The sequence below is a fragment of the Garra rufa genome, chromosome 1, assembly GCF_049309525.1.
Source record: "Garra rufa chromosome 1, GarRuf1.0, whole genome shotgun sequence".
Lineage (NCBI taxonomy): Eukaryota > Metazoa > Chordata > Actinopteri > Cypriniformes > Cyprinidae > Garra > Garra rufa.
In genome coordinates this window covers 21,177,251-21,200,259 of record NC_133361.1, presented here as the reverse complement: position 1 = coordinate 21,200,259, position 23,009 = coordinate 21,177,251, and the positions used below count along the sequence as shown (strand labels likewise).

At 40.3% G+C, this 23,009-nt stretch overlaps 1 protein-coding gene across 4 annotated transcripts in view; it reads right to left on the bottom strand.

Moving 5' to 3' along the window:
• Window positions 1–699: 699 nt before the first annotated feature.
• LOC141332154 (CREB-binding protein-like) overlaps window positions 700–23,009 on the bottom strand; it is a 59,856-nt gene continuing 37,546 nt past the window's right edge. Inside the window, exons 6-31 of one of the 4 annotated variants that reach the window (XM_073837261.1) lie at window positions 21,788–22,012; window positions 21,230–21,320; window positions 19,474–19,611; window positions 19,279–19,396; window positions 19,015–19,183; window positions 18,848–18,910; window positions 16,682–16,806; window positions 16,235–16,417; window positions 14,150–14,476; window positions 13,883–14,059; window positions 13,080–13,257; window positions 12,872–12,990; window positions 11,774–12,013; window positions 11,466–11,554; window positions 9,697–9,810; window positions 9,556–9,612; window positions 8,921–8,998; window positions 8,764–8,831; window positions 8,533–8,683; window positions 8,253–8,399; window positions 7,661–7,774; window positions 5,729–5,894; window positions 5,442–5,609; window positions 5,200–5,361; window positions 4,820–5,101; window positions 700–3,983 (exon numbers count right to left, since the gene is read on the bottom strand). In XM_073837261.1, coding sequence (XP_073693362.1) covers window positions 1,713–3,983; window positions 4,820–5,101; window positions 5,200–5,361; window positions 5,442–5,609; window positions 5,729–5,894; window positions 7,661–7,774; window positions 8,253–8,399; window positions 8,533–8,683; window positions 8,764–8,831; window positions 8,921–8,998; window positions 9,556–9,612; window positions 9,697–9,810; window positions 11,466–11,554; window positions 11,774–12,013; window positions 12,872–12,990; window positions 13,080–13,257; window positions 13,883–14,059; window positions 14,150–14,476; window positions 16,235–16,417; window positions 16,682–16,806; window positions 18,848–18,910; window positions 19,015–19,183; window positions 19,279–19,396; window positions 19,474–19,611; window positions 21,230–21,320; window positions 21,788–22,012 — 6,020 coding nt within the window. In that variant the 3' untranslated portion in view covers window positions 700–1,712. The remainder of the gene's footprint in view (window positions 3,984–4,819; window positions 5,102–5,199; window positions 5,362–5,441; window positions 5,610–5,728; window positions 5,895–7,660; window positions 7,775–8,252; window positions 8,400–8,532; window positions 8,684–8,763; window positions 8,832–8,920; window positions 8,999–9,555; window positions 9,613–9,696; window positions 9,811–11,465; window positions 11,555–11,773; window positions 12,014–12,871; window positions 12,991–13,079; window positions 13,258–13,882; window positions 14,060–14,149; window positions 14,477–16,234; window positions 16,418–16,681; window positions 16,807–18,847; window positions 18,911–19,014; window positions 19,184–19,278; window positions 19,397–19,473; window positions 19,612–21,229; window positions 21,321–21,787; window positions 22,013–23,009) is intronic. The other 3 variants (XM_073837269.1, XM_073837277.1, XM_073837283.1) reach the window with 3 other exon arrangements.

Below are 23,009 nucleotides of genomic sequence, written 5' to 3'. Positions count from 1 at the left end.
AAAAAAAGAATGCATCTTTTATAAATCTCACGTCCAAACCTGTAAAATGAAACAAATGTAGTGCGCTTAAAAAACGTGAATTGCAGTCCAAGGTCTCTAAACTGCAGTCGCACCTTTTAGGCACCAGGAGGTGCAGTGAAGCCAGTGGTGAGCACACACTCCATGCTGAGGAAGGTAAAACAGCCAGTTAGCTTAACATCTACGTTCCATTTGATAACTGTAGTTTGAATTTAATGTTCTGGTATAGTCCAGAGAAACATCTATGCATTTCAGAATCAGTGAAACAGAAAACCCTCAATTATATGTGACCTTGGACCATAAAACCAATATATTGAAGCTTTTCATTGATGTACATGGTTTGTTGGGACAGAACAATATTTTGCCAAGATACAATTACTTGAAAATCTGAGGGTACAAAAATAAATGATTAAAATTGAGAAAATCACCTATAAATTTGTCTAAATGAAAATGCATATTACTAATCAAAAATTTAGTTTTGATACATTTATGGTAGGAAATTTACAAAATATCTTCATGCAACATTATCTTAATATCATAATGATTTTGGCATGGTTTTGTGGTCCAAGGTGACATTATTTTAACAATTAATTTGGTAAATTATTTGAAATTGCACTGGCGCACATTTCCTGAAATCAGAATTGCAAAAATGAGCAAAACTAAGTTACCACAAAGGCCGTGTCTGTTGCACACAGTTTATTTAACAATATGGTATATAAGTACGAAACAAGTTCTTAACCAGTTTTTACAGCGATCTCAATCTTTTTTCCTTTTATTTACAGTATGTCATCAAGCTGCATGATTTACATTAAAGAATCGTTCACCTTCAATTCAAGTTTCATGAGGAGAAAAACAAAAGAGGTTGACTGAAGAACTCTTTGAACAAATCAGCAGTCAGACGAAGCTCCGGCCCTCATACGCGAGGTGGAGGGGACATCATTGATGTTTCAGAGATCAAACGAGAAAAACAGGAACATCTTCCTACATCTTAAGAGACAACTACTGAATCCAGGCCAATAAATTAACGCATTTGGGCACCTTGAAAAATAAGAGCAACTTTCACAATTTGCTCGTGTGTTCGTGTTCGTGTGTCCGTGTTTGTGTGTGCAGTAGCCAAGCTCCTTTCTGTACAAATGAATACAGGTCCTCTGTACAAACTCCACAGTTTGGAGAGAAAAAGGCGGCACGTCCTTTTCCAAACCTGGTAAATGTGAATACGTATCAGACAGGAATGAGGATTGATCCTGATCCTAATTCCACACCGAGTATCTTACAGTCCCTAAACACACACACACACCAAAAAAAAAAAAAAAAAAAAAATGCATTTCAGTTTGCAAACATACAAAAGAAAGTCTTCAATAATAAAATCAAATTATTCTGCCTTGAGAAATTCCATTTAAAAAGTCCATAAGCTCAAGATAACCCCCTCCCTGGAAAAACAAACAAACAAAAAAAACAACAAAACAATTAAAAATGTAACTCGTAGACCAGAACTGCATTTAGGCCGGTCCGACAACCCTCCCCGAAAAATACCCTTTGTGATTCTGCTCTTTAAACAGTAATTTCAATCCCTCCAACAGGGAAGAAAAAGCAGTCCATTGGTTGTGTAAACCTATTACAGTTCATTTGTCGCCTTCTCCCATATCCTGTGTACAAAACACACCTCTCTCCTCAAAAAGTACGTCTCTTTAATGCTACAATCCCTCGACGAACTTCTCTAACGTGTCTCCCGTGGTGTCCCCAACCATACTCAGGTCGTTGGTCAGCCCGCCACGGTTTGGCGTGTTCAGCTGCGGAAGCATTGCACTCTGTTCGGGTGTGCACAGGTGAGCCTGGTCCATGGGGCCCGGCATGGGTCCCGCCAGGCTGGGGTGGGACGCGCCAGAGTGTAGGGCGGCGTGCTGGGGCGAGGGCTGGGGCTGCATGCGCGGGGACGGGCTGGAATGTTGCGGCTGTTGGGACGGGGGGCGGGGCGATTGCACGGGCGCAGGCGACCTCACTTGGTTGCCCAGTGCGTTGGCCATGGCCTGTCCGGGCAGGTGAGCTCCCTGCGGTTGTCCTGCAAGCATGTGGGGTTGGGGACTCATGGAAGCTGCCTGTGCCGGCGATCCCATTTGCTGCTTCAGCATCTGCTGCTGCTGCTGCTGTTGCTGCTGCTGCAGTAAGCGCTGTTGCAGCATGTTCTGCTGGGCGTCCATGCCCATCTGAGCCATGGGCGGCATCTGACCCATGGGCCCGGAGCCTCCCTGCATGGCCATCTGCTGCTGCATGCGGATTTGCGAGTAGCTGGCTGCGCCTTGGGGTTGCGGGAATCTCCCTTGTCCCGGAGGCATCGCTCCCTGTTGTTGCTGTTGCTGCATGCGCATTAGTTGCCGGCGGAACAGCTGCTGGTTTCCGTTGTGCGCAGCGTTAATCATCTGTCCTTGGGGTCCGAGGGCGGCCATGGCTTGGTTCGCGGCCGGCTGCGCCTGCTGAGGCGGCATGACGGGTCTCTGCACAGGGCCCGTTTGCATCGCAGCCATGTTCTGCATTCCCGGCTGACCTGCGAGCATGGCCTGTGGGTTCTGCTGCTGCGGTTGGCTGGCTTGGTATTTCGCCGTCCGCTGCTTGATAAACGCCGCCATGAGATGCGGGTTTGATTTGAGGATGTTGAGAACCTGCTGTTGCTGCTGAGGGGAGCTTGGCGATTTTAACGTTCGCAGCAAGTCCTGCAGTGCTCCTGGAGCGATGCTGCTGGTCACTCCTCGCTGCTGCATGCCTTGCTGCTGCGGGGCCTGTGGTTGCGCCTGCTGGGGAGGCATTACGGGCTGCATCTGCCGCGGCTGCTGTTGTTGCTGCTGCATCAAGGCGCGCTGCATCATTTGCGCCTGTTGCGGCGTCTGTGCTACCTGAGACTGCTGCTGGGCCATGGCCATCTGCTGAGGCGGCACCTGCTGCGGCGGAGCCGCTTGCGGATTCTGCATGGCCCCTTGCATCCCACCTGGCCACTGGCCAGGCTGCATGTTCTGAACCATCTGAGGACCACGAGGGGGCATCATCTGCATGGGAGTCATCATGCGAGGTTGGTTCATCGGCATGCCATTCATATTCATTCTGTAGTCTTGCTGCTGCTGCTGCTGTTGTTGTTGCTGCTGCTGAACTTTGGTCATCATCTCAATCTGTTTCGCAACCTTCAAAGCCTGCTGCTGCTGCGGAGAGGGCTGCGGCTGTTGTTGAGGAGGCATGGGCAGGGGAGACTGGGGGTGCAGAGGTGAGGACTGCGGGCCTGGCTTACCCTGCGACCCTGGTGTAGGCGGTTGGTTGGGGAAGGGCTGCACCATTCCAGCCACATTTGGATGCGGCGGCTGCTGCTGCTGTGGCTGGTTGGGTAATGTTTGCGCGGTCTGAGGCGGGTTAGGCTGCTGCTGCTGCTGCTGTTGCTGCTGCTGCTGTTGTTGTTGCTGCTGCAGCTGCTGAGAGTTGGGTGTTCCCGGACCTCCTGGGGTAGTTGGGGAGGGCAGACTAGGAGGCATTCCCCTGCCCTGCATGAGTGCCATGCGTCGGCGCATCATCTGCGCCTGCTGCAGCCGCTGCTGAATCTGCTGCTGCCGCAGCTTGTGCTTGATATTGAGACAGAAGGGCACGGGGCACTTGTTCTCCTGGCAGTGCTTAGCATGGTAGCAGCACAACGCGATGAGTTGCTTGCAAACCGGGCAGCCTCCGTTTGTCTTGCGCTTACAGCCCTTGGTGTGCTGCACCACTCTCTTCATCTTCTGACAAGACGGCAGAGAACAGTTGGCGTTGCGGCACTGGCAGGCATGCACCAGCGACTGGATGCAGCGTTGGATGCTGAGGCGTCGACTCTCCTGCGGACTCTTGTTGGCTTCGCCGCCCTGGTTGCTGTCGTCGTCCAGTCCCAAACCCCACTTCACCATTGGGTGCTCATGGCCCTTGGAGTTGTAGCAGTTAATGCATAGATCAAAGTCCTGAAAGAAAACAGAAGAAAAATTGATATTGTTTTCTAGATAATCAATGTTACATTTACTGCTGCAAAACCGGAGACTATGGATATATTTGCAGTTAAGAAGGTTCTCTCATTGTGAAGTTTGAACCTGCAACCTACTAGTATAAACCTATCTTTATAAAGTGATAAAATAGTACCATTTCTGTTTTTAAAAACACCTGTTGGATAGCAAACAATGGCAATACACTAAACTGCTGACAAAGTAGGGGTGTGCAATATTGACAAAAAAAAAACAAAAAAAAAACACCTCAATATTTTCTGGGATTTTATTGATAACGATAATGAGACAATGTTTTGTTGAGTATGTTATTGTGCTGGTATCTTGAGGACGACCACAGACAGCTGACTAAAATTTTTTGATATTCATCATATTCTGTGTGGTGGTCAGTTCACACATAGAAATGAATCTTTTTCAGTAAGTTTAAATTGATTTTTACCTTTTATGGGCATTTTACACTTTAAAGAGCCATTTTTTTAAATAAAAATTGTGCATTATCTTTTGAGTCAAACTCCTACATTTAATCAGTGAATTAGAATAAGACATTTGGGCTGTTACGCATTTAACCTGCTATATTAAACATTTAATACTGATATTTGAAATGATTTAAACAATAAAATGCCAGTAGGTAGCAGCAAGTAAGTTCTAATAAGCGAGTCATTGCGAGTCATTTACAAAAAAATAAACAAAAAATAATCAATAATGTCAAATCGAACATCATTAAAATAATAATTACAATATTAATCGTAGACGATATATATCGCACGCCCCTATGTCAAAGCCACAAAGAGAAGACTTACCTCGCAAACAGTGCAATGCCAGCGTGTCTCTACGTGGTGCTTGCATTCGTTGCAAGTGTACACAAATCTGTCTTGGCCCTGATTGTGTAACTCCACCAGCATACACATACTGCTCCATTTGCAGCGGCGTAGGGAACTGAACTCCCAGTGCTTGTCCCTGGCCAGAGTCAGGAAGGCATCACGGCCATCCATCAGATCGCAGGTCAGCATTGGGTCAGGATCCAGGATCGGAGGCAGGGTGTTAATCACTGGACCAGCATGCAGGTGGATCACGAAGAAGACCTGGATTTTGGGAAGCAAGAGGTTGTTCTGGTCAGCACTTTTGAGCAAAAATGTATTCAGGTAAAAATAAAAATAAAATTTAAGGAGTCACATCAAACCTCTTTGTGCTTCTCCATTGTTGCATATAGCTTCTGGGACAGATCATTAGCTACATTCGGCATCCCAGGCTTCTTTTTGTTTGCGCGGCTCACGCTGCTCTTATTTTTGTTGGTCTTCTTATTGTTCTTCTTTTTGGCGTTCTTGCTGTCAGCTTGGGCTCCCTGTGGAAAAGGAAGAGGTTTAAAAAATGGCTACAGACTACACTAAATACTAATTCACACCACTTGGCTCTCTGACTAACCTCTGTTGTCTCAGTGGAGGCTGTATTCTCCTCCTTCTTCCTCTCCTCCTCCTCTTGCTCCAGCTCCTTGATACTTTCCTCCAGAACGTTGGGCCAAAAATCACCCTCGAAATAGGGCAGCTCATAGGCACTTGTAAGACGGTCCTCCGTGGCCTGCTTAAATATGTCCTGCATAACACAAGTGAGTCATTTTGTGAGTCATAATTGTGTCAGTGTGACGTTAACCCGTTGTGAATGAAAACTAACAGAGCGCAAATCCCTCTAAAACTAATTCAGCATTGGCATACCTTATAGTCATGGATGATTCTTTCTGCGAAGGCTTTGTCCAGCATTTTGCGGTACCACTCCTGCAGTCTTTTAGGCTTGGGAATCTTCTGATCAGGAGGGTGACAGTGGAAGATGTAGTCATCGCCTTCACTAGGTGGGCAGGCCCAGATATGACCAGTTACATACCTATAGGTGGGGGGGGGGGGGGGACAAAAAAAAAAACCATCCATTAGAACATAACCCTACCAGTGCCATTAGACCACAAAAGCAAGCTTTTTAACAGTGTTGATGGTGAAGTGAAAAGGTATGCAAGCAGGTTTCCCAATTTGTTTTTGTTTGGGCAAACAGCTTACAAATTGTTTATAGTGGCCTTTAGGGCTGCCACTAACAATTATTTTGGTAAACAAGTAGTGCACTTTAGGGCTGTCACTAACGATTATTTTGGTAAAATAGTAGTCGGCCTATTATTCTGACTAATAAAGTAATCGGATAATTCTAATACTTTTTTGTGGTAATAAAAATAAACATAAGCAAGTTTCCCAATTTATTTTTGTTTGGGCAAACAGCTTATGAATTATTTATAGTGGCCTTTATGGCTGTCACTAAGGATTATTTTGGTAAACAAGTAGTTGGCCGATTATTCTGACCAATAATCGAGAAATTGGATAATTCTAATACTTTTTTTGTGGTAATAAAAATAGACATGAGCAAATTTCCCAATTTATTTTTGTTTGGGCAAACAGCTTATGATATTATTTATAGTGGCCTTTAGGGCTGTCACTAACGATTATTTTGGTAATCTGTCAATTATTCTGATGATTAATCAAGCAATCGGATAAATATAGTAATAAATATAGTTTTTTGTCGTAATAAAAATAGACAAAGTTTCCATATTTCTTTTTGTTTGGGCAAACAGCTTACAAGTTACTTATTTATAGTGGACTCTAGGGCTGGCACTAACGATTATTTTGGTAATTAAGTAATCGGTCGATTATTCTGATGATTAATCGTGTAATCCAATAATAATAATACTCTTTTGTGGTAATAAAAATAGACCCAAGCAAGTTTCTAAATTTGTTTTTGTTTGGGCTAACAGCTTACAAATTACTTATTTATAATGGACTTTAGGGGCTGTCACTAACGTTACTTTGGTAATCGAGTAATCTGTCAATTATTCTGATGATTATTCGAGTAATCAAATAATTAGAATACATTTTAAGTGGTAAAAAAATAGACCTAAGTGAACAATACACTTTTAAATGACTTAAATACATATATAATACCAATAAGAGCAATAATAATTAGTTCAAATAAAGTTTCAAAAGCAACTAATCATATGTTTTTATTGAACAAAACTGTTAAATTACATCATCTGAAATGTAAAGTACATTTCACATTATAACAAATTAATGCAGAGGGTGCCAATGGTCTGACGATTGTTTTTACACTTTACTGTGCAATCTAATCCTTGCTAAACAATATTTAATTCAAATATCCACTAAATATTTAATATTAGGCCTTATCTTTATGACAGATATGCTACAGCCACTGCAATTTCTTGATATGTGGACATCAAAACGTGTAAACTCAAAGTGAGGGTTGGAGCTTTTATTTTAAAATTGCGATGAACAGTTAGCATATTGAGAAAGTTGCTTTCTCAATATACTTTATAATGATTTTTAAATGGGTTTTATATATCATGCAGTCTTGGAAAACGGTCTAAAATGTGTTTCATGGATTCTCATCCATGGAATATGCCACTTCTGTATTTTGGCGGTTACTCGACACAGCAAATTGCAGTCGAGGACTTTTTAAAAATAGAGTAGTCAAATTAAATTGAGAAATCATGACAGCTGTAGTGGACTTATTTTAAAGCTAAGAATGAAAAAAAGAGTATTTTATCACACACTCCATCTTTAAGGAACGATTTTAAACTTCAAGGTGATACTTACCCAAGTTTCTTAACATACTCCAAATAACCAATGAGAATCTCATGGTAAACTGCAGTTCTTAGCAATCGAGGCTTGAAGAAGTGAATACTGTCAAGATATGATATGTATACCCGTCTGGAAAAAGGAGTAAAACAAGACAATTAGTCAATACAGCCTGTTCAAGGCACAATTGTGACCCTAAACCACAAAACCAGTCGTAAGGGTTTATTTTTTTTAAATTGAGATTTTTACATCATCTGAAAGCTTTCCATTGATGTATGGTTTGTTAGGACAATATTTGGCTGAGATACAACTATTTGAAAATCTGGAATCTGAGGGTGCAAAAAAAATCTAAATATTGAGAAAATTGCCTTTAAAGTTGTCCAAATGACGTTCTTAGCAATGCATATTACTAATCAAAAATTAAGTTTTACAAAATATCTTCATGGAACATATTCTTTACTTAATATCCTAATGATTTTTGGGCATAAAAGAATAAATGATCATTTGGACCCATTCAATGTATTTTTGGTGTTTTGTGCATACATAACCATGCTACACAGGGTCACAATTGGTAATTTTTTTATCCCACTGATCAGTGTTTGCATGATACCTGGTGTTAGGAAAGGGACATTCGGATCCATATTCCTGGACGTGCATGCCGAAGAAACACACATCGACTCCATCAATCTCCTCAAACGCAAAAAGTGCTTTGGTTCTGTAGGGAAAGCTTTCTGACATCTCTCCTGAATCAACAAACCTGCGAAAAAATAATGCAAAATTAACTCCTCCAATTCAAGTACATGCCAGACTTTTTTAGTCAATAGGAAATCATTTGAAATAACTTCAACAGAGTCAAACACTTGACTCATATTTATTATCTGTGACATTACCTGGATTTCATTCCAGGTTTGACCTCAACGGTTTTATCAGAGCTAGCGACCACCCGTACAAACACCTCTCCGGCCTCTGGGTGATTCTGCCTCTTCAAGTACTTATTCACTCGGTCCTCGATGTACGAGCCCAGTCTCGTGCTCTGTAACCCTGATCAGAAGAAACACAGAGGGTTACTTTCTCTGCAAAAGACAGAGAGGCAAGCAGGAAGATGGTTCAAAAGCACTTACTTTTAGCAGAAAACTTGTTTTCCTTTCTGGATTTCCCTGACTTCTTCAGGCAGTTGTCACAGATGAAACTGTTATAGGAAGGAGAGAAAACAAAGCAGCTGTAGGATCATGTTGCGTCAAGCTAAAGTTCAGGAGAATATCAGGATAAAAAACTCACCCTGATGGCCAGATGACGTCATAATGCAGTACACAGATCTGATGCATCTTCCGACCGCAGTCTTTACATTCAACAAAGCTGTTAGGCAGAGGAATGTGTTAAAAATGCAATTTTCGACACACTTTCATAGTATTTGCATGCATATGCATTAGTATACATACTATTCACATAAAATGTGACCCTGGACCACAAAACCAGTCATAAGGGTCAATATTTTTGAATAAATAAGCTTTACATTGATGCATAGTTTGTTAGGACAGGACAATATTTGGCTGAGAGGCAGCTATCTGAAAATCTGGAATCTAAGGGTGCAAAAAAAATAAAAATTTAAATCATTAAAATAAAAGAACTTTGCCTTTAAAGTTGTCCAAATTAAGTTCTTAGTAATGCATATTACTAATCAAAAGTTAAGTTGATATATTTACAGTAGGAAATTTACAAAATATTTTCATGGAACATGATCTTAATATCCTAATGTTTTTTGACAAAAGAAAAAATTAATAATTTTGACCCATACAATGTAATTTTGTCTCTTGCTACAAACATAAGCATTCTATTTAATACTGGTTTTGTGGTCTAGGGTCACAAATACATGATCTAAATTAAATTATGATCATCAAAATGACGAGACTTACGGCTCAGGGTCCAACATGTCATTTTTCTTCTTCTCAAACTGCTCCTTTGATATCATGCTGCAGAGAGACATACAGGATAAATTCTACATCGCACCTTCATGCATGCACAAATCATTTTTAAGAATAAAGAAAATGCAAAACCTCAAAGCCTTTTGGGCATCAGCAGATACGTACGTCTGCGGCTGCGCTGGGTCATCTCCCAGGGTGACACTGTCGCCCTGAATCTCGTTGAAGCACTTCTCGCAGAAGTGATACCTGTCGGCAACAAGGCCATATTTGGGTGAACTGGAGCCACCATACAAGAGCACAGGCAAACCGGCACACGGAGAGCAGCACAGCACAAGAGCGCAGAACGCGGGGTCAGGCAGAGATTGGCACACAACAAACAGGCCAAGGCAGAGGACAGGTTAGCATTCAAACTCACAAATGAACATTAAATTAAGGTTGGTACGTCTTTTGATGCACTAGAAAGTAACTGCCAAAATAAAAAACAAATTAAAGGCATGCACCAGAAACAGACAACATGATGAGATAAGACACATAATGTCACACTAATGTCAGTTAGGAAAAGTGTTGCACCAGAGCATTTCCAGGCATACGAATTTTAATGTCAGGACAATTAGAGCTTTAAAAATTTGGCGGTGAAGGTGAAATAGTTTGCAATTTAAAAAGAGATTTAAAACTAAAATTCCAGGTCTGCACTTCTTAATACTACATTCTTAAAACTGTGTTGTTACCTAATGATCCACAGCAATTTTTTTTTGTTTTGTTTTTGTTTAGTGATAGTTGTTCATGGATTGTTTGTCCTGAACAGTTAAACTGCCTGCTGTTCTTCAGAAAAATCTTTCAGGTCCCACAAATTTTTAGTTTCTTCAGCATTTGTGTGTATCTGGACCCTTTCCGCCAATGACTTTGATTTTGAGATCCATCTTTTCGCATTGAGGACAACTGAGGGACTCATATGCAAATATTACAGACGATTCAAACACTCACTGATGCTCCAGAAGGAAAAAAGATGCATTAAGAGCCAGGAGGTGAAAACTTTTGAGCAGAATGAAGGTGGGTACATTTTTCTTATTTTGCCTAAATACCATATTTTTCATTTAGTACTGCCCTTCAAAAACCACAGAAGATAATTACAAGTTTCCCAGAAGACAAAATAAGTTAAATTGATCTTCAAATACAAAAAGTTTTCACCCCCAGCTCTTAATGCATCATGTTCCCTTCTGGAGCATCAGTGAGCATTTGAACCTTCTGCAATAGTTGCATATATAGTTGCAGTCCTTCAGTTGTCCTCAGTGTGAAAAGATGGATCTCAAAATCACACAGTCATTGTTGGAAAGGGTTCAAATACATAAAAATGCTGAAAAACAAAACAAATTGTGGGACCTGAAGGATTTTTCCGAAGAACAGCAGGCAGTTTAATTGTGGACTATATGCAAATATCTTATGTGAAATATCTTTTTCAGGTCAGTACTAAATAAAAAATATCATGCATTTTGTATGATCCCTCTGATTTTGGTAAAATAATTGACATTTTGTAGATTCTGCAATGTGTATGTACAATTTTGGCCTCAACTGTATAATAATATGAATAGAAATTATATTTTGGTTTAATTCTGATTAACTAACATTCTCAGGATTTATGCAAATACTAGTGGCCTTGTGGGTGGAACAGCCTAGTAGGTGGAACCCACAACGACTGACCCACAAAGCATTACTACTGTAGCTTTGAGCAAGACGGTTCACCTTTGAACTTGCTTTTATGACTCTGTTTATAAGGTGCAAACAACATGGAGTCAACGGAGCGCTAAACGTCACAAGCCTGATTCTCAGTGCATCACAGTCCCACTTGGAAAGTCATTCATCACCCTCTCATTTCTCACACCACTGATCATGCCATTGGTTACCTGTTTTGGTAGCTGTAATATGTGCCGTCTCTGGAGATAGTACAGAGCTGCTTGCCATAGCAGCAAAGTGTCTGAGGTGAAAACTCATACTGTGGAAACAGAAAACAATTTAATTAATATTTCAGATTAATTAAATCAAAAAAACATTTTTAGCTTTAGATGGAGTTAACACCAACAACATGGAACTGCACTCAAAAAAAAAAAAATCTAGAGATGCTCTTCGTTTCATTTGAGGAGTTTGAGCTCATTTAAAGGCGTTCACCTAAGCAAACCACTCTTTTCCTAGATGAAGAAGCTACAGTTCTCACCTTGCGCCCACAGCAGTATCCCAGACCTTGCATGACGGGGTCAATTTCCTGCTCGAACACCTCGGCCAGCTTCGAGCAGTACTTGTATACTCTAGATGTTTTGCGGTTGTAGAGCCAGGCGTTGTTGAACATCAGCCAGATGTCGTCAACATACTGCCAAGGCTCCTGATACTGCCCAGTGTCCAGCTTTCTCTTGATGGTGGAAAGGTCGATTGGGTTCTTGACAATGTCGAAGTAATCCTGATAAATCAAGACCAAACACATTGTGATTGCTTGAGCATGCCTCACTTTTTCAAAATTTGATGCATTTTGTATCATTTTTGCTTTTGATGTTCATTTGTAAAGTGAAGTCGTCTTCAATTATTATCCCTTAAACATCAGAAAAACTGCCACTAAGACAATTCCTGTCCAGCTGATTTTCATATGCACGAATCATTCAGAAGACAATTTAGTGCTTGTTACTTTTAAGTGCAATACAGCTAATGCGTATATACATATATGTGACCCTGCATGACAAAACCAGTCTTAAGTAGCATGGGTATGTTTGTAGCAATAGCCAAAAATACATTGTATAGGTCAAAATGATCAAAATTATGACAATTCATTAGGATATTAAGTAAAGATCATGTTTTTTTTAATAAAGATATTTTGTAAACTTCCTGCTGTTATATATTATATATATATTAAAACCTAATTGTTATTAGTAATATGCATTGCTAAGAACTTCATTTGGACAACTTTAAAATAATTTTACTTAATATTTAGATTTTTTTGCACCCTCAGATTCCAGATTTTTAAGTAGTTGTACCTTAAACAAATACTGTCCTAACAAACCATACATCAAAGAAAAGCTTATTTACTCAGTATTCAGAAAATGGACTTGTATAACTAGTTTTGTGGTCCAGGGTCACATATTAGAAAAATCTTCATTCTTATTTTGGGAAAAAACTGTACTTGATGGAAAGCTATTATTGATAGATCTATCAAAAATTAGGTTTCTAGGCCAAACTATCAGAACTGGGTTGTTTTATCCAAAATATTCAGATCACTGGAAGGGATATCAATAAAATATTAGCCCAATAGGTGTATGGGATTTACCGGGATGCCCAGGAGAGTAGGATCCACTGGCTGGCGGAAGGGCAAGGATTCTGGGTCTTGACGATACAGAGCTTCTAATGTAGGCATCAGCGCCTGTCTGAGCTCCTCTGGCTTGAAAACTGTAACAAATCATGACGTCATGTGATTAATAATTAAGTTGCAGATATAACTGAATGCTATTTCAATGTTTTCATAATATTGTTTGTACTTTTCTTGCGGGACTGGGCGGATTGGCCGGATGGTGTGGTGCTGTTAGCGCTGGACACTTCCTCCTCTTTCGGCTCAGTCTTAATCTCTGGTTTCTTCTCCTCCGTCTCCATCGGTTCCTGTTTAGGTTCTACAGACTCTGGTTGCTCTTTTATTTGAGGAGGTTTGACATCTTCATCCTATTGAACAAAATTAATTACATTTAGACGTTTACTATAGACTATGTCATTAGATGAGACATTGAAATATTGTGATATATATATAGCGCTGTTCAAAAGTTGAATGTCTCTTTAATGTCGCAGAAGTCTCTTCTGCTCACCAAGGCTGCATTTATTTGTTCAAAAATACAGTAAAAACTGTAAAAATGTGAAATATTATTACAATTTAAAATAACTATTTTCTATTTGAATATATGTTAAAATGTCATTTATTTCTGTGATGCAAAGCTGAATTTTCAGTATCATTACTCCAATCTTCAGAAATCATTATAATGCTGATTTGCTTTTTTCAATATTTTTTTTTATCAATGTTGAAAACAGTTCTGCTCCTTCATATTTGAGGAAACCACAATCATTTGATAATTATAAAAAAAAAAAAAAAAAAACTGCATTTATTTTAAATCGAATTTAACATTTTAAATGCTTTTACTGTCACTTTTGATCAATTTAAAGAATCCTTACTGAATAAAACAAATTAATTTCTTACTTTTGAACGGTAGTGTAAAATTCTCAGAAAAACAACCGAATAAAGAAATTAATGTGAATTGCTAAACCAATTTTAAGTTCAGTTTTATCAATGTCACACCTCCATCTTGACATCAGGTCGCTTTTTCCCTGACTCAAATTCCTGCTCGTCTTCCTGATGCTCTGTTTTGGGTTCGGCAGCAGGGTAGTCGGGTGGCAAAGCTTGCTGGGAGTGGGTCTCAGCCACGGATGCAGGTGTGGGAACTCTATTATCAACACTAGCGGCCATCTGAGAGAGCTAACGGACAGACAAACAAGGAAGAACATGAGTAAACGATTGCCATGGCACACATCTGCAATCGAGGCTGTGTTTTGAGGCGATCCTCACCGGAGTGCTGGGCTGCTGCGCTTGCACAGAGGTGGGCTGCTGCATCTGCATGGGGGGCTCAGGCTGGGGCTGCAGGGGTGTGAGCGGCTGGGAGGGAGCAGGGGAGGAGCCCAGGACTGAGGGAGGGCGGGGCAAACCGCTGGGGATATGGGTGGGCGTGACGTGGCCCCCGGCCGAGGTCGGCGTGGACGGCTGGGTCTGGAGTGGCTGTAGGTTAGCGGCAGCTGCTGGGGTTGAGGCGGAGGGCGGAGGAGGGGTGGAGCGCAGGGCGGACGGGGTGCCCAGAGGGCCCACAGGATTCAGGGTCAGATTAGCGTTCTGCTGTTGCTGCAGGGGAGAGATGGAGGGCATACCGACTCAGATACAACACAACAAACTACAACAGAGTGCAACAGTCAGGCTCCAGAAGTAAAAACTCCATTTGTTTCTTAATAGGGAAACCCACTCAAACCTCAAACCTTTAAAAAGTAAGGCTGCCCCCTAATAGTTGACAAGAAGAGGCTTGGTCGAACCAAAATTGTATTAGTCACAGACGGAAGTGGTGAAGTCACTAAGTGTCTGTGCGAAGTGTGGAAGTTGAACAGTAGCGTGCTCACTGCAAGACAGATGAAGCCTCCAATGCGGTCACTTGCTCTTAAAATACTCCGTCATTTGGTCATAATACATCTTTCGAATTTGTAAAGACTACACATTTATTTGTGTGCACTCACAATAGCAACGAAACACTGCGCTTTTGTAAAATAAAGCAAACAGGATGCGCTTTGTGCCGTCTCAGTCTATTTGAACTTCAGCATGAAACTTGGAAACTCTGTGTATACCTGCCTCACAGACATGAAAATATATCTATAGAGACTGAAATGTCTTTCAAATAGAAAACAAATGTTCTCAAAATATATAATCCATCTGAAACGTGCATACAGGCGCATCCACAACTGCGGAGATGAGGAGTCAGTTTCACAGACTTCATCTATTAAGCCTAAAAAACAAAGAACGCACTAGGCCGGTGCACTGTGGCAAGCTTTTTTGCTGTCACTTCAGCACTTATTGGGCTATGTAGGCAATTAATGGCTTATTATTATTTATATGGTTTATTAATAGACAACTAATAGTCGACTAATAATCAAAATGAACATCTAGTCAATGAGAAAAATCTTTAGTCGAGGGCAGCCCTATTAAAAAGGTTGTTAAATGGTGGCATATGCTTATCTTGAAGCCATCAGAACTGCATTTCACAGCAGGAATCCTGTTTAAAAACTACATTACCCATAATTCTAAACAAATTCCACCAATCAGAGAGCAAACGGGCCAAAAAGGGAACGCCCACTCCATTAAAGCACCTCTAATGATGAAACAAAGTCAGTCTTCTGACCATAGATATATATAAGTAGATGCCTCATTAGCGACTGTTTCTATGGGCCTTTATACGTAAGCCGTCCGCCATTTTGCTGCGGTCCACTTGACGTCATTCACCCATAGATCTATGTAAATCACCATAGTAATCACTGAATATTCGAAATGCCACAGTCCTGAACAGCCGTTGGTCTGCGAGCCTACGGTATGGTGATAACGTCAAGTGGACCGTTCCAAAATGGCGGACGCATATACGTGCTTGGAGCGGTCCAATGGGGTATCTACGAATATATATCTATGCTTCTGACGCTTTTTAAAAATGTAAATATTTGAATATAAACATTCATATTTTCAACTTGAAGAAATTTTATAAGAAAGAGGGAAATGACTACAATTCCCAAATAATAATGGTGAAACAAAACTATTCATTTAAAGTACCCAGTCTTGTTTCAGTTTGATTTTCAAATACATTTGTGCTTCAAATAAACGTTTGTAACGTTTCAATTCTCCTCATTGCTGGTTCGTTTAGCTCATGGCTTGTAGTTTTTTTTTTTAAATCTCTATGGAAAATGAATGGAAAAAGCACTTCGGGAACCATCGCCACTGAAAAAGTAGGCAGGCACTAATGCACTCTATGACAGGAAGACAAGTGTTTGTGGTGGTGAAACATCTCTTATGAATGCCCAAATAACACCACAAACAATGAAACCGTACTGAAGACTCCCAAATCCTTACCTGTGGGACAGTCTGTCCCGACTGCTGGGCCATGTTTACATTCACATTCATGCCCCCGGCTGAGGCTGGGAACGGCGTCTGGTTCATGAACTGGTTCTGGTTGGGCGTCTGGCCCACCATGTTGTTAGAATGGCCTCCGATCATGGCTGGTGCCTGCGGCATCCTGGAGGGAGACATACCCATCTGCAAAAGAATGAAGGAAAAGTAGATTTGAATCACAAAAGTGCATTTTTGATCTACCAAAAATTATTTTGGACACAACATGAGGGACAAAGCAATAGATACGTTTACTTTTTAGCAAAACAAGCTGGTTTTGTGGTGCACAAGTCAAAAAAAATGTTGACTATAAACTTTAAATAATATGAGAAAACATTTAAATCTAACCAAAAAAAAAATAGTATTTTAAAATATGAAATTCCAAAAACGGAATCAAGTCTTGTTGCTCACCGCTGGAACAGTACTCATGCCCATTTGAGTTGGGTGGGTCATAGGAGACGCAGCCCGAGGAGCTCCCACCGTTGACTGGGACATCTGCACGTTCTGCATGGTCACGGGGTTGAACTGGCCCATCCCTGCAAAACATGATAAAAAACACGTTAAAAAAATGTTAGAGCTTTTCTGTTCAACGGGAGATTGAAGCTTTTGAGTAATTCCTGCGCTACCAGTATGACCTGCCTGACGGCTTTTATCCCTATCCAAGTCAACATGAAACAACATTCTCAATCTCTTTATTTCTGTAATATCACGTATTTCAGAGTGCAAATAATTTTCCTGAATCTATAGTTTTTGCTAATATTGCTGATGAAACTGTAACTGATTAAATTGAGGTTGACCTCAAATGCATTCACTTATAAGAAAAACTCAGAAAGGCTGCTGAGATTAAGTTATTACATTCTGCCAAAGATTTACACCAAAAAAAGAACCAAAGATGGTATAGAAGAATGTACACTACTGTTAAAGTTTGGGGTCAGGGAGATTTGTTAAAGAAATTAACACTATAGTTCAGCAGAGATGCATTAAATAGATCAAAAATGGCAGTAAAGGCACTTAAAATGTTACTAAATGTGACCCTGGACCACAAAACCAGTCATAAGGTTAAATTTTACAAAACTGAGATATATACATCATATGAAAGCTCAATAAATAAGCTTTCTATTGATGTATGGTTTGTTAGGATAGGACAATATTTGGCCGAAATACATCTATTTGAAAATCTGGAATCTAAGGGTGCAAAAAAATCTAAATACTGAGAAAATCACCTTTAAAGTTGTCCAAATTAAGTTCTTAACAATGCATATTACTATTCAAAAATTACATTTTGATAGGTTTACAGTAGGAATTTTACAAAAAATCTTAATGTAACATGATCTTTACTTAATTTCCTAATGATTTTTGACATAAAAGTAAAATCAATAATTTTGACCCATACTATGTATTTTTGGCTATTGCTACAAATATACCCCAGCGACTTAAGACTGGTTTTGTGCTCCAGGGTCACAAATATTACCATTTCAAATAAATGTTGTTTTAAAACTTATTACAGAATTCAGAAACATTGCTTTGCACAACTGATTACAACATCGAAATAAGAGGTGTGTGTGGACATACAGACAGTAAAAGTGGAGTGCTGCAGGTTACGTCACGTGTAGAAATGGGAAGTTGGAGAGATAAGAAAGGCTGCCCGGAGTTGGAGGATGCGCCACCGTCGTATAAGGGACCGTTCACATGTAGCGTCTTTTGCGCGCTCATGTTCGTTATTTAAAACGTGGACGCGCGGTATGCACGCTCATAATGGAAGCGGCGTCAGTATGCCGCAAGTGCACCGCAGGTCATCTGACATGAACCAACCAATAACTTGTTTAAAAGAGTTCCTCTCTTTTTCTTTTAAAAGATACTATTTTTGTAAGAGCTACACTGAAGTTGGCTCTTTGATAAATGCAAGTTAATTCTTCCGTTCAATCTTTATGTGCAAAAAAAGCACGTAAATTCCTGTAGAGATAGCAATACACATTCTCCTGTTATTGCCAAAAAAAATGAAAAAGCATGTCATCAATGTCCTCTCTCTCTTGCTGTATCAAGAGAGAAGACATTGATGAAATCTCTCCTAGCTTTCCTCAGAGATGGTCCCAATAATGTGCTTAAAGTCAAGTCAAATTCAGTTTATGCATGATTACATGATATAACTTTTTTAATACTGTATCCTAAATTGTGGATAATTAAGCTGTATTTCATATGCTGAAGTACATTTCTGGAGTGTTAAAGATTAAAAGAAAAAAAAAAAAAATAACAACAACGGTACAGAACCGAAAACCGTGACCCTAAAACCGTGATACAAACCGAACCGTGGGTTTTGTGAACCGTGCCACCACTAGAAGTAATGATGCTGAAAATTCAGCTTTGATCACAGAAATTAATTACATTTTAGAACAAATTTAAACAGAAATCAGATCTCTGGTATCTTTTATCTTGTAATAAAATTTCACAATATTGCTTTTTCCCTGTCTTTTTAATCGTATAAAGCAAGCTTTGGTGAGCCTCAGATAGTTCTTTATAACTTAATGACCTTAAACTTTAATGGTAGTGTATATATGTATACATTAAAAAAAAACATACCTTGAGGGACCTGCATCCGGGCCATCAACTGATTTGGCACGTTGGGCATAGGAACAGGTCCATCTGAAAAAATAAGGCATATTTTAAGCAGCTAATCAAGACAGCAGCCGGGGGTCATTCAACATCCATAAGTTCAGATCACTAAAAAAAAAAAAAAAGCCACTAACTTGGAGGCCGGATGGCTTGTCCAGGCCCCATAGCGTTGGGCTGGGGAAGGCCAGGCTGCTGAGGACCCTGAGCGCCCATTTGGGGCTTCGACAGCCTGGACTTTCTCTTCTCCTCCAGCTCCTTTTGAATCTTGTAGATCTTCTCAGCCAGAAAGTGGTAATACTCATCCTGAACACAAGAGATTAGGAGATTAGGAACCTGCTTACCGTCACAAAACACCATCCTGAAGATAAGTTGAAACGCTGCAAGTCTAGGTGCTTTACCCTGCTGTTGGCAGACTCATACATGTCCCCTTCCACCTTACGCGCATAAGCGACCAAGTTCTCCATGCGTCTGTCCTTCAGTGCTGCAGGGTCTGGGGTCGGGAATATGGCTTGAACTCTGTAGGGAAATCGAGGGTTAAGAGAAGTGCCCTGGACAAGTCGTGATTATGAAACATGATGACCTCTCCAACTTACAGCTTGTGCACTAGGTGATTCCTCAAGTCCTGAGTGACATGCTCGTGCCAGGGCTTCTTCATGCCCGGCATTGACAGCGGTGCAGCTGTGGGCAGGTTCCCTGTGCCGCCCATGTTCGACCCATCTGACATCATCTGACTGTGGAAGCAGGATTACGACATGAGTTTTCTAAATAAAATAAACTGGCATTCCCACAAAAATTAATTCTTCACGTTTCAGTAGTTTTTAAACAAAGCAGGTCTTTGACACCCAGGCATTTTAGAACAGTTTTTTATATTTTATAATATTTTTCCTTTTTATCATCTCAAAACCAAAAATTATTCAGACATCAGGGTGCAGGACACTCTAGTTCATTTATGTAAGTGAGGATAGCAAAATTAAGTAACTGTGACATATTATACCCCAAAATTCTTCATTCAGTGGACTACCAGTGAAAAATATTAAAATTTGGGAACAAAACTTATTCAGACACTTTGACCTGACCATGTTTTGCTTAAAGGAGAACTCCGGTGTGATATTGACCTAAAGTGTATTGAATCATGATACCGAGTGTGAACGTACCTTGCATATTTCATCTCGGTTTGTGTCCAGCTGTCCGAAATCTGGGGTCAGTTAGCCAATGCTCACAACAGGTTGTCAATGAAAGTCAATCGGGCATCGAAGGAGCCATGTAAATAAATCACTGTTTTACGCCCTTTACGAGGCACAAAGTAGCTCCACACTTCATCGGTAGACTTCCTAGGGCCCTGACATTTAAAACGAGACATTGAGAACTCAGAAAAAGCACCGGTAGTTTATTTACAAGAAGATTTATACAGACAGTACCTGGGAAAGAAAATCCGGTAGCCGCCATCCTGAACTTAGTCACGATAAATCGAGTGTCGAGCACCAATGAATTTATCAGGTTATCAACGTATCAGGTAGTAGTTTCCTTCGTGCTCGACACTCGACTTATCGTGACTACATTTAAGATGACGGCGACTGCTCTGTTCCTGGTGGAAGATGTCTGTATAAAGCTTCTTGTAAATAAACTACCGGTGCTTTTTCTGAGTTCTCAATGCCTCGTTTTAAATGTCAGGGCCCTAGGAAGTCTACCGATGAAGTGTGGAGCTACTTTGTGCCTCGTAAATGGCGTAAAACAGTGATTTATTTACATGGCTTTTCCGATGCCCTGTTCACTCTCATAGACAGCCTGTTGTGAGCATCGGCTAACTGACCCCAGATTTCGGACAGCTGGACACAAACCGAGATGAAATATGCAAGGTACGTTCACACTCGGTATCATGATTCAATACACTTTAGGTCAATATCACACCGGAGTTCTCCTTTAAGTGTTTTTTCTTTAATTGCTAATGCAACCTTTTTACACCACAGACTGAACAAAATTAAGCACTGCTTGGTAACTGGTCAACAAAGTATTGATATGTGTGTAAATATCGTCATCCATTATACCTTTCTATCAAAGTTACCTGACATTATCAAGATGAATTTGTTCTGACACAGTTTAACTGAGTTCTTGTCTCAAAATGGTGTTTCATTACCATTTTCTAAACCACAGCGAATAAACTGTGATTATGTGACAAATGCTAAAAGTGCCCAAATACATTTTGGTTAGACTTCTACATAATTGCTTTAAAATCATTCCACAATGACACTGTTTGCTCTTTCACATTGCTGTACTCCCCAGATGAACGTGTCCTGCTTTGCAGTGTGTGAGAGAAGTTAAAGGTGAGGGATGAAAGATGAAAAGACTCACTTGTTGCTGAGGGATGAGGGGAGAGAGGAATCAGTGTGAAGGTTCGTCTGATCGGCCATACCGTTACCGCCAATGCTCATCTGGTTAGTGCCTGAAGATGTTGTGGGAAACCAGACACGGGTTACACACGGATACACAATATGAGGAGCAGCATGAATTTCAATGCATTCTGACAACAGATGCAATAAAATCTATTGTTTATAGACCATGATGCATTTGATGCCAACTTTTGGATAAATCTAATTGTGCAATAAGGATTCTGATGCACTTGTGTATGTTTAAAGATATCTGATGATTTGCATGTATTAAATGTAATTAAGCAATACAAATTCTGATGCACTTCTTGTGCATGTTTGAAGATATTCAATAAATTGCATTTAGCACTTGTTTGCATGTTCAGCGCATGGCTCACAGTATTCCATATGACGCAAGATGAAGTTACAGAATGGCAGCAGCTTTCAAGGTTAATAATGAATATGAAACATTGACTCGTTCGCAATAAATATTCAGCTCTTCCTCAAACACTTTTTAGATTTCCTTTGGAATTGAAGTTGATACCTAATGCAGGCATGGAGCGCATCTGCTGCTGGGTCTGCGTTGGCTGCTGTCCTGCGACCTGCGTAGCCGGCTGGTTCCCATACGGGAGGCCCAGTGCTGCGTATGCCCTCTGCATAGAGCTGGGGTCTATGTGTGTGCCGCTGCTGATGGAGGGTGAAGCGGTTTGACTCGTGCCCCCGGGGCCCAGCGGAGACTGCATGCCAGTGTTGGGGGAGCTCAGCATCGCTGTGAATAGCAAAAACAATGTTTGTTGAATTAAACTACTTTTATTCATATATTCTGAAGGTTTTTTATAAAATTAGCCAATTTGGATATCCAAAATCCATTCTGCTTTTACTTTAATTTGTCAACTGAAAGTGAAGTGAAAGAATTTTAAACCTGGCTTTCTTTACTCAATGTTCAGATTTCAGTTCTGGGAGTGTATGCAAAGTTAGTGCATAAGTAATTAATAATTTAAACAACATTTAATAAAAAACAAACAAACATATAAAACAAAAATGTGTCTGCAAATCTTAAAGTATTACTTAACTTCCTAAATAAAAATTTCCTGATAATTTACTCAGCCCTATGTCACCCAAGATGTTCATGTTTTCTTTAAGTCGCAAAGAAATTAAGTTTTTTGAGAAAAACACTTCAGGATTTTCTCCATATAGTGGACTTCAATAGGGCTCAACAGATTGAAGGTTAAAAATGCAGTTTCAATGCAGCTTCAAAGGTCTCTACACGATCCCAGAAGAGGAATAAGTGTCTTACTTAGCAAAACGATCAGTTACTTTCTAAAAAAAAAAAAAAAAAAAATACAAAGTACATACTTTTTAACCTCAAATGCTCATCTTGTCTAGCTCTGTGATTTCATTTTCTCCTCCAACTTCAAAGTCATCCTACATCGCTGTAAAACTACCAACCCAGTGTTTAAAAGGAGAACATGCAAAGAAGATCAAATGCCCTTTTGGAAAAAAAAAAAGGTAAAACAGCGATGTAAGACAATTTTGAAGTTGGATGAGCAAATGAGATGGGATGTTTTTGACGTAGCCTAACTGTCTTGAACCAGAATACACAGAGTTCACGCAGAGCTAGACAAGATGAGCATTTAAGGTTAAAAAGTAAATACATTTTTACTGATTGTTTTGCTAGAAAAACACCCTTATTCCTCAGCAGAGATCATGTAGAGCCCCTTTGAAGCTGCATTTTTAACCTTTAATCCATTGGGTAAAGTCCTGGA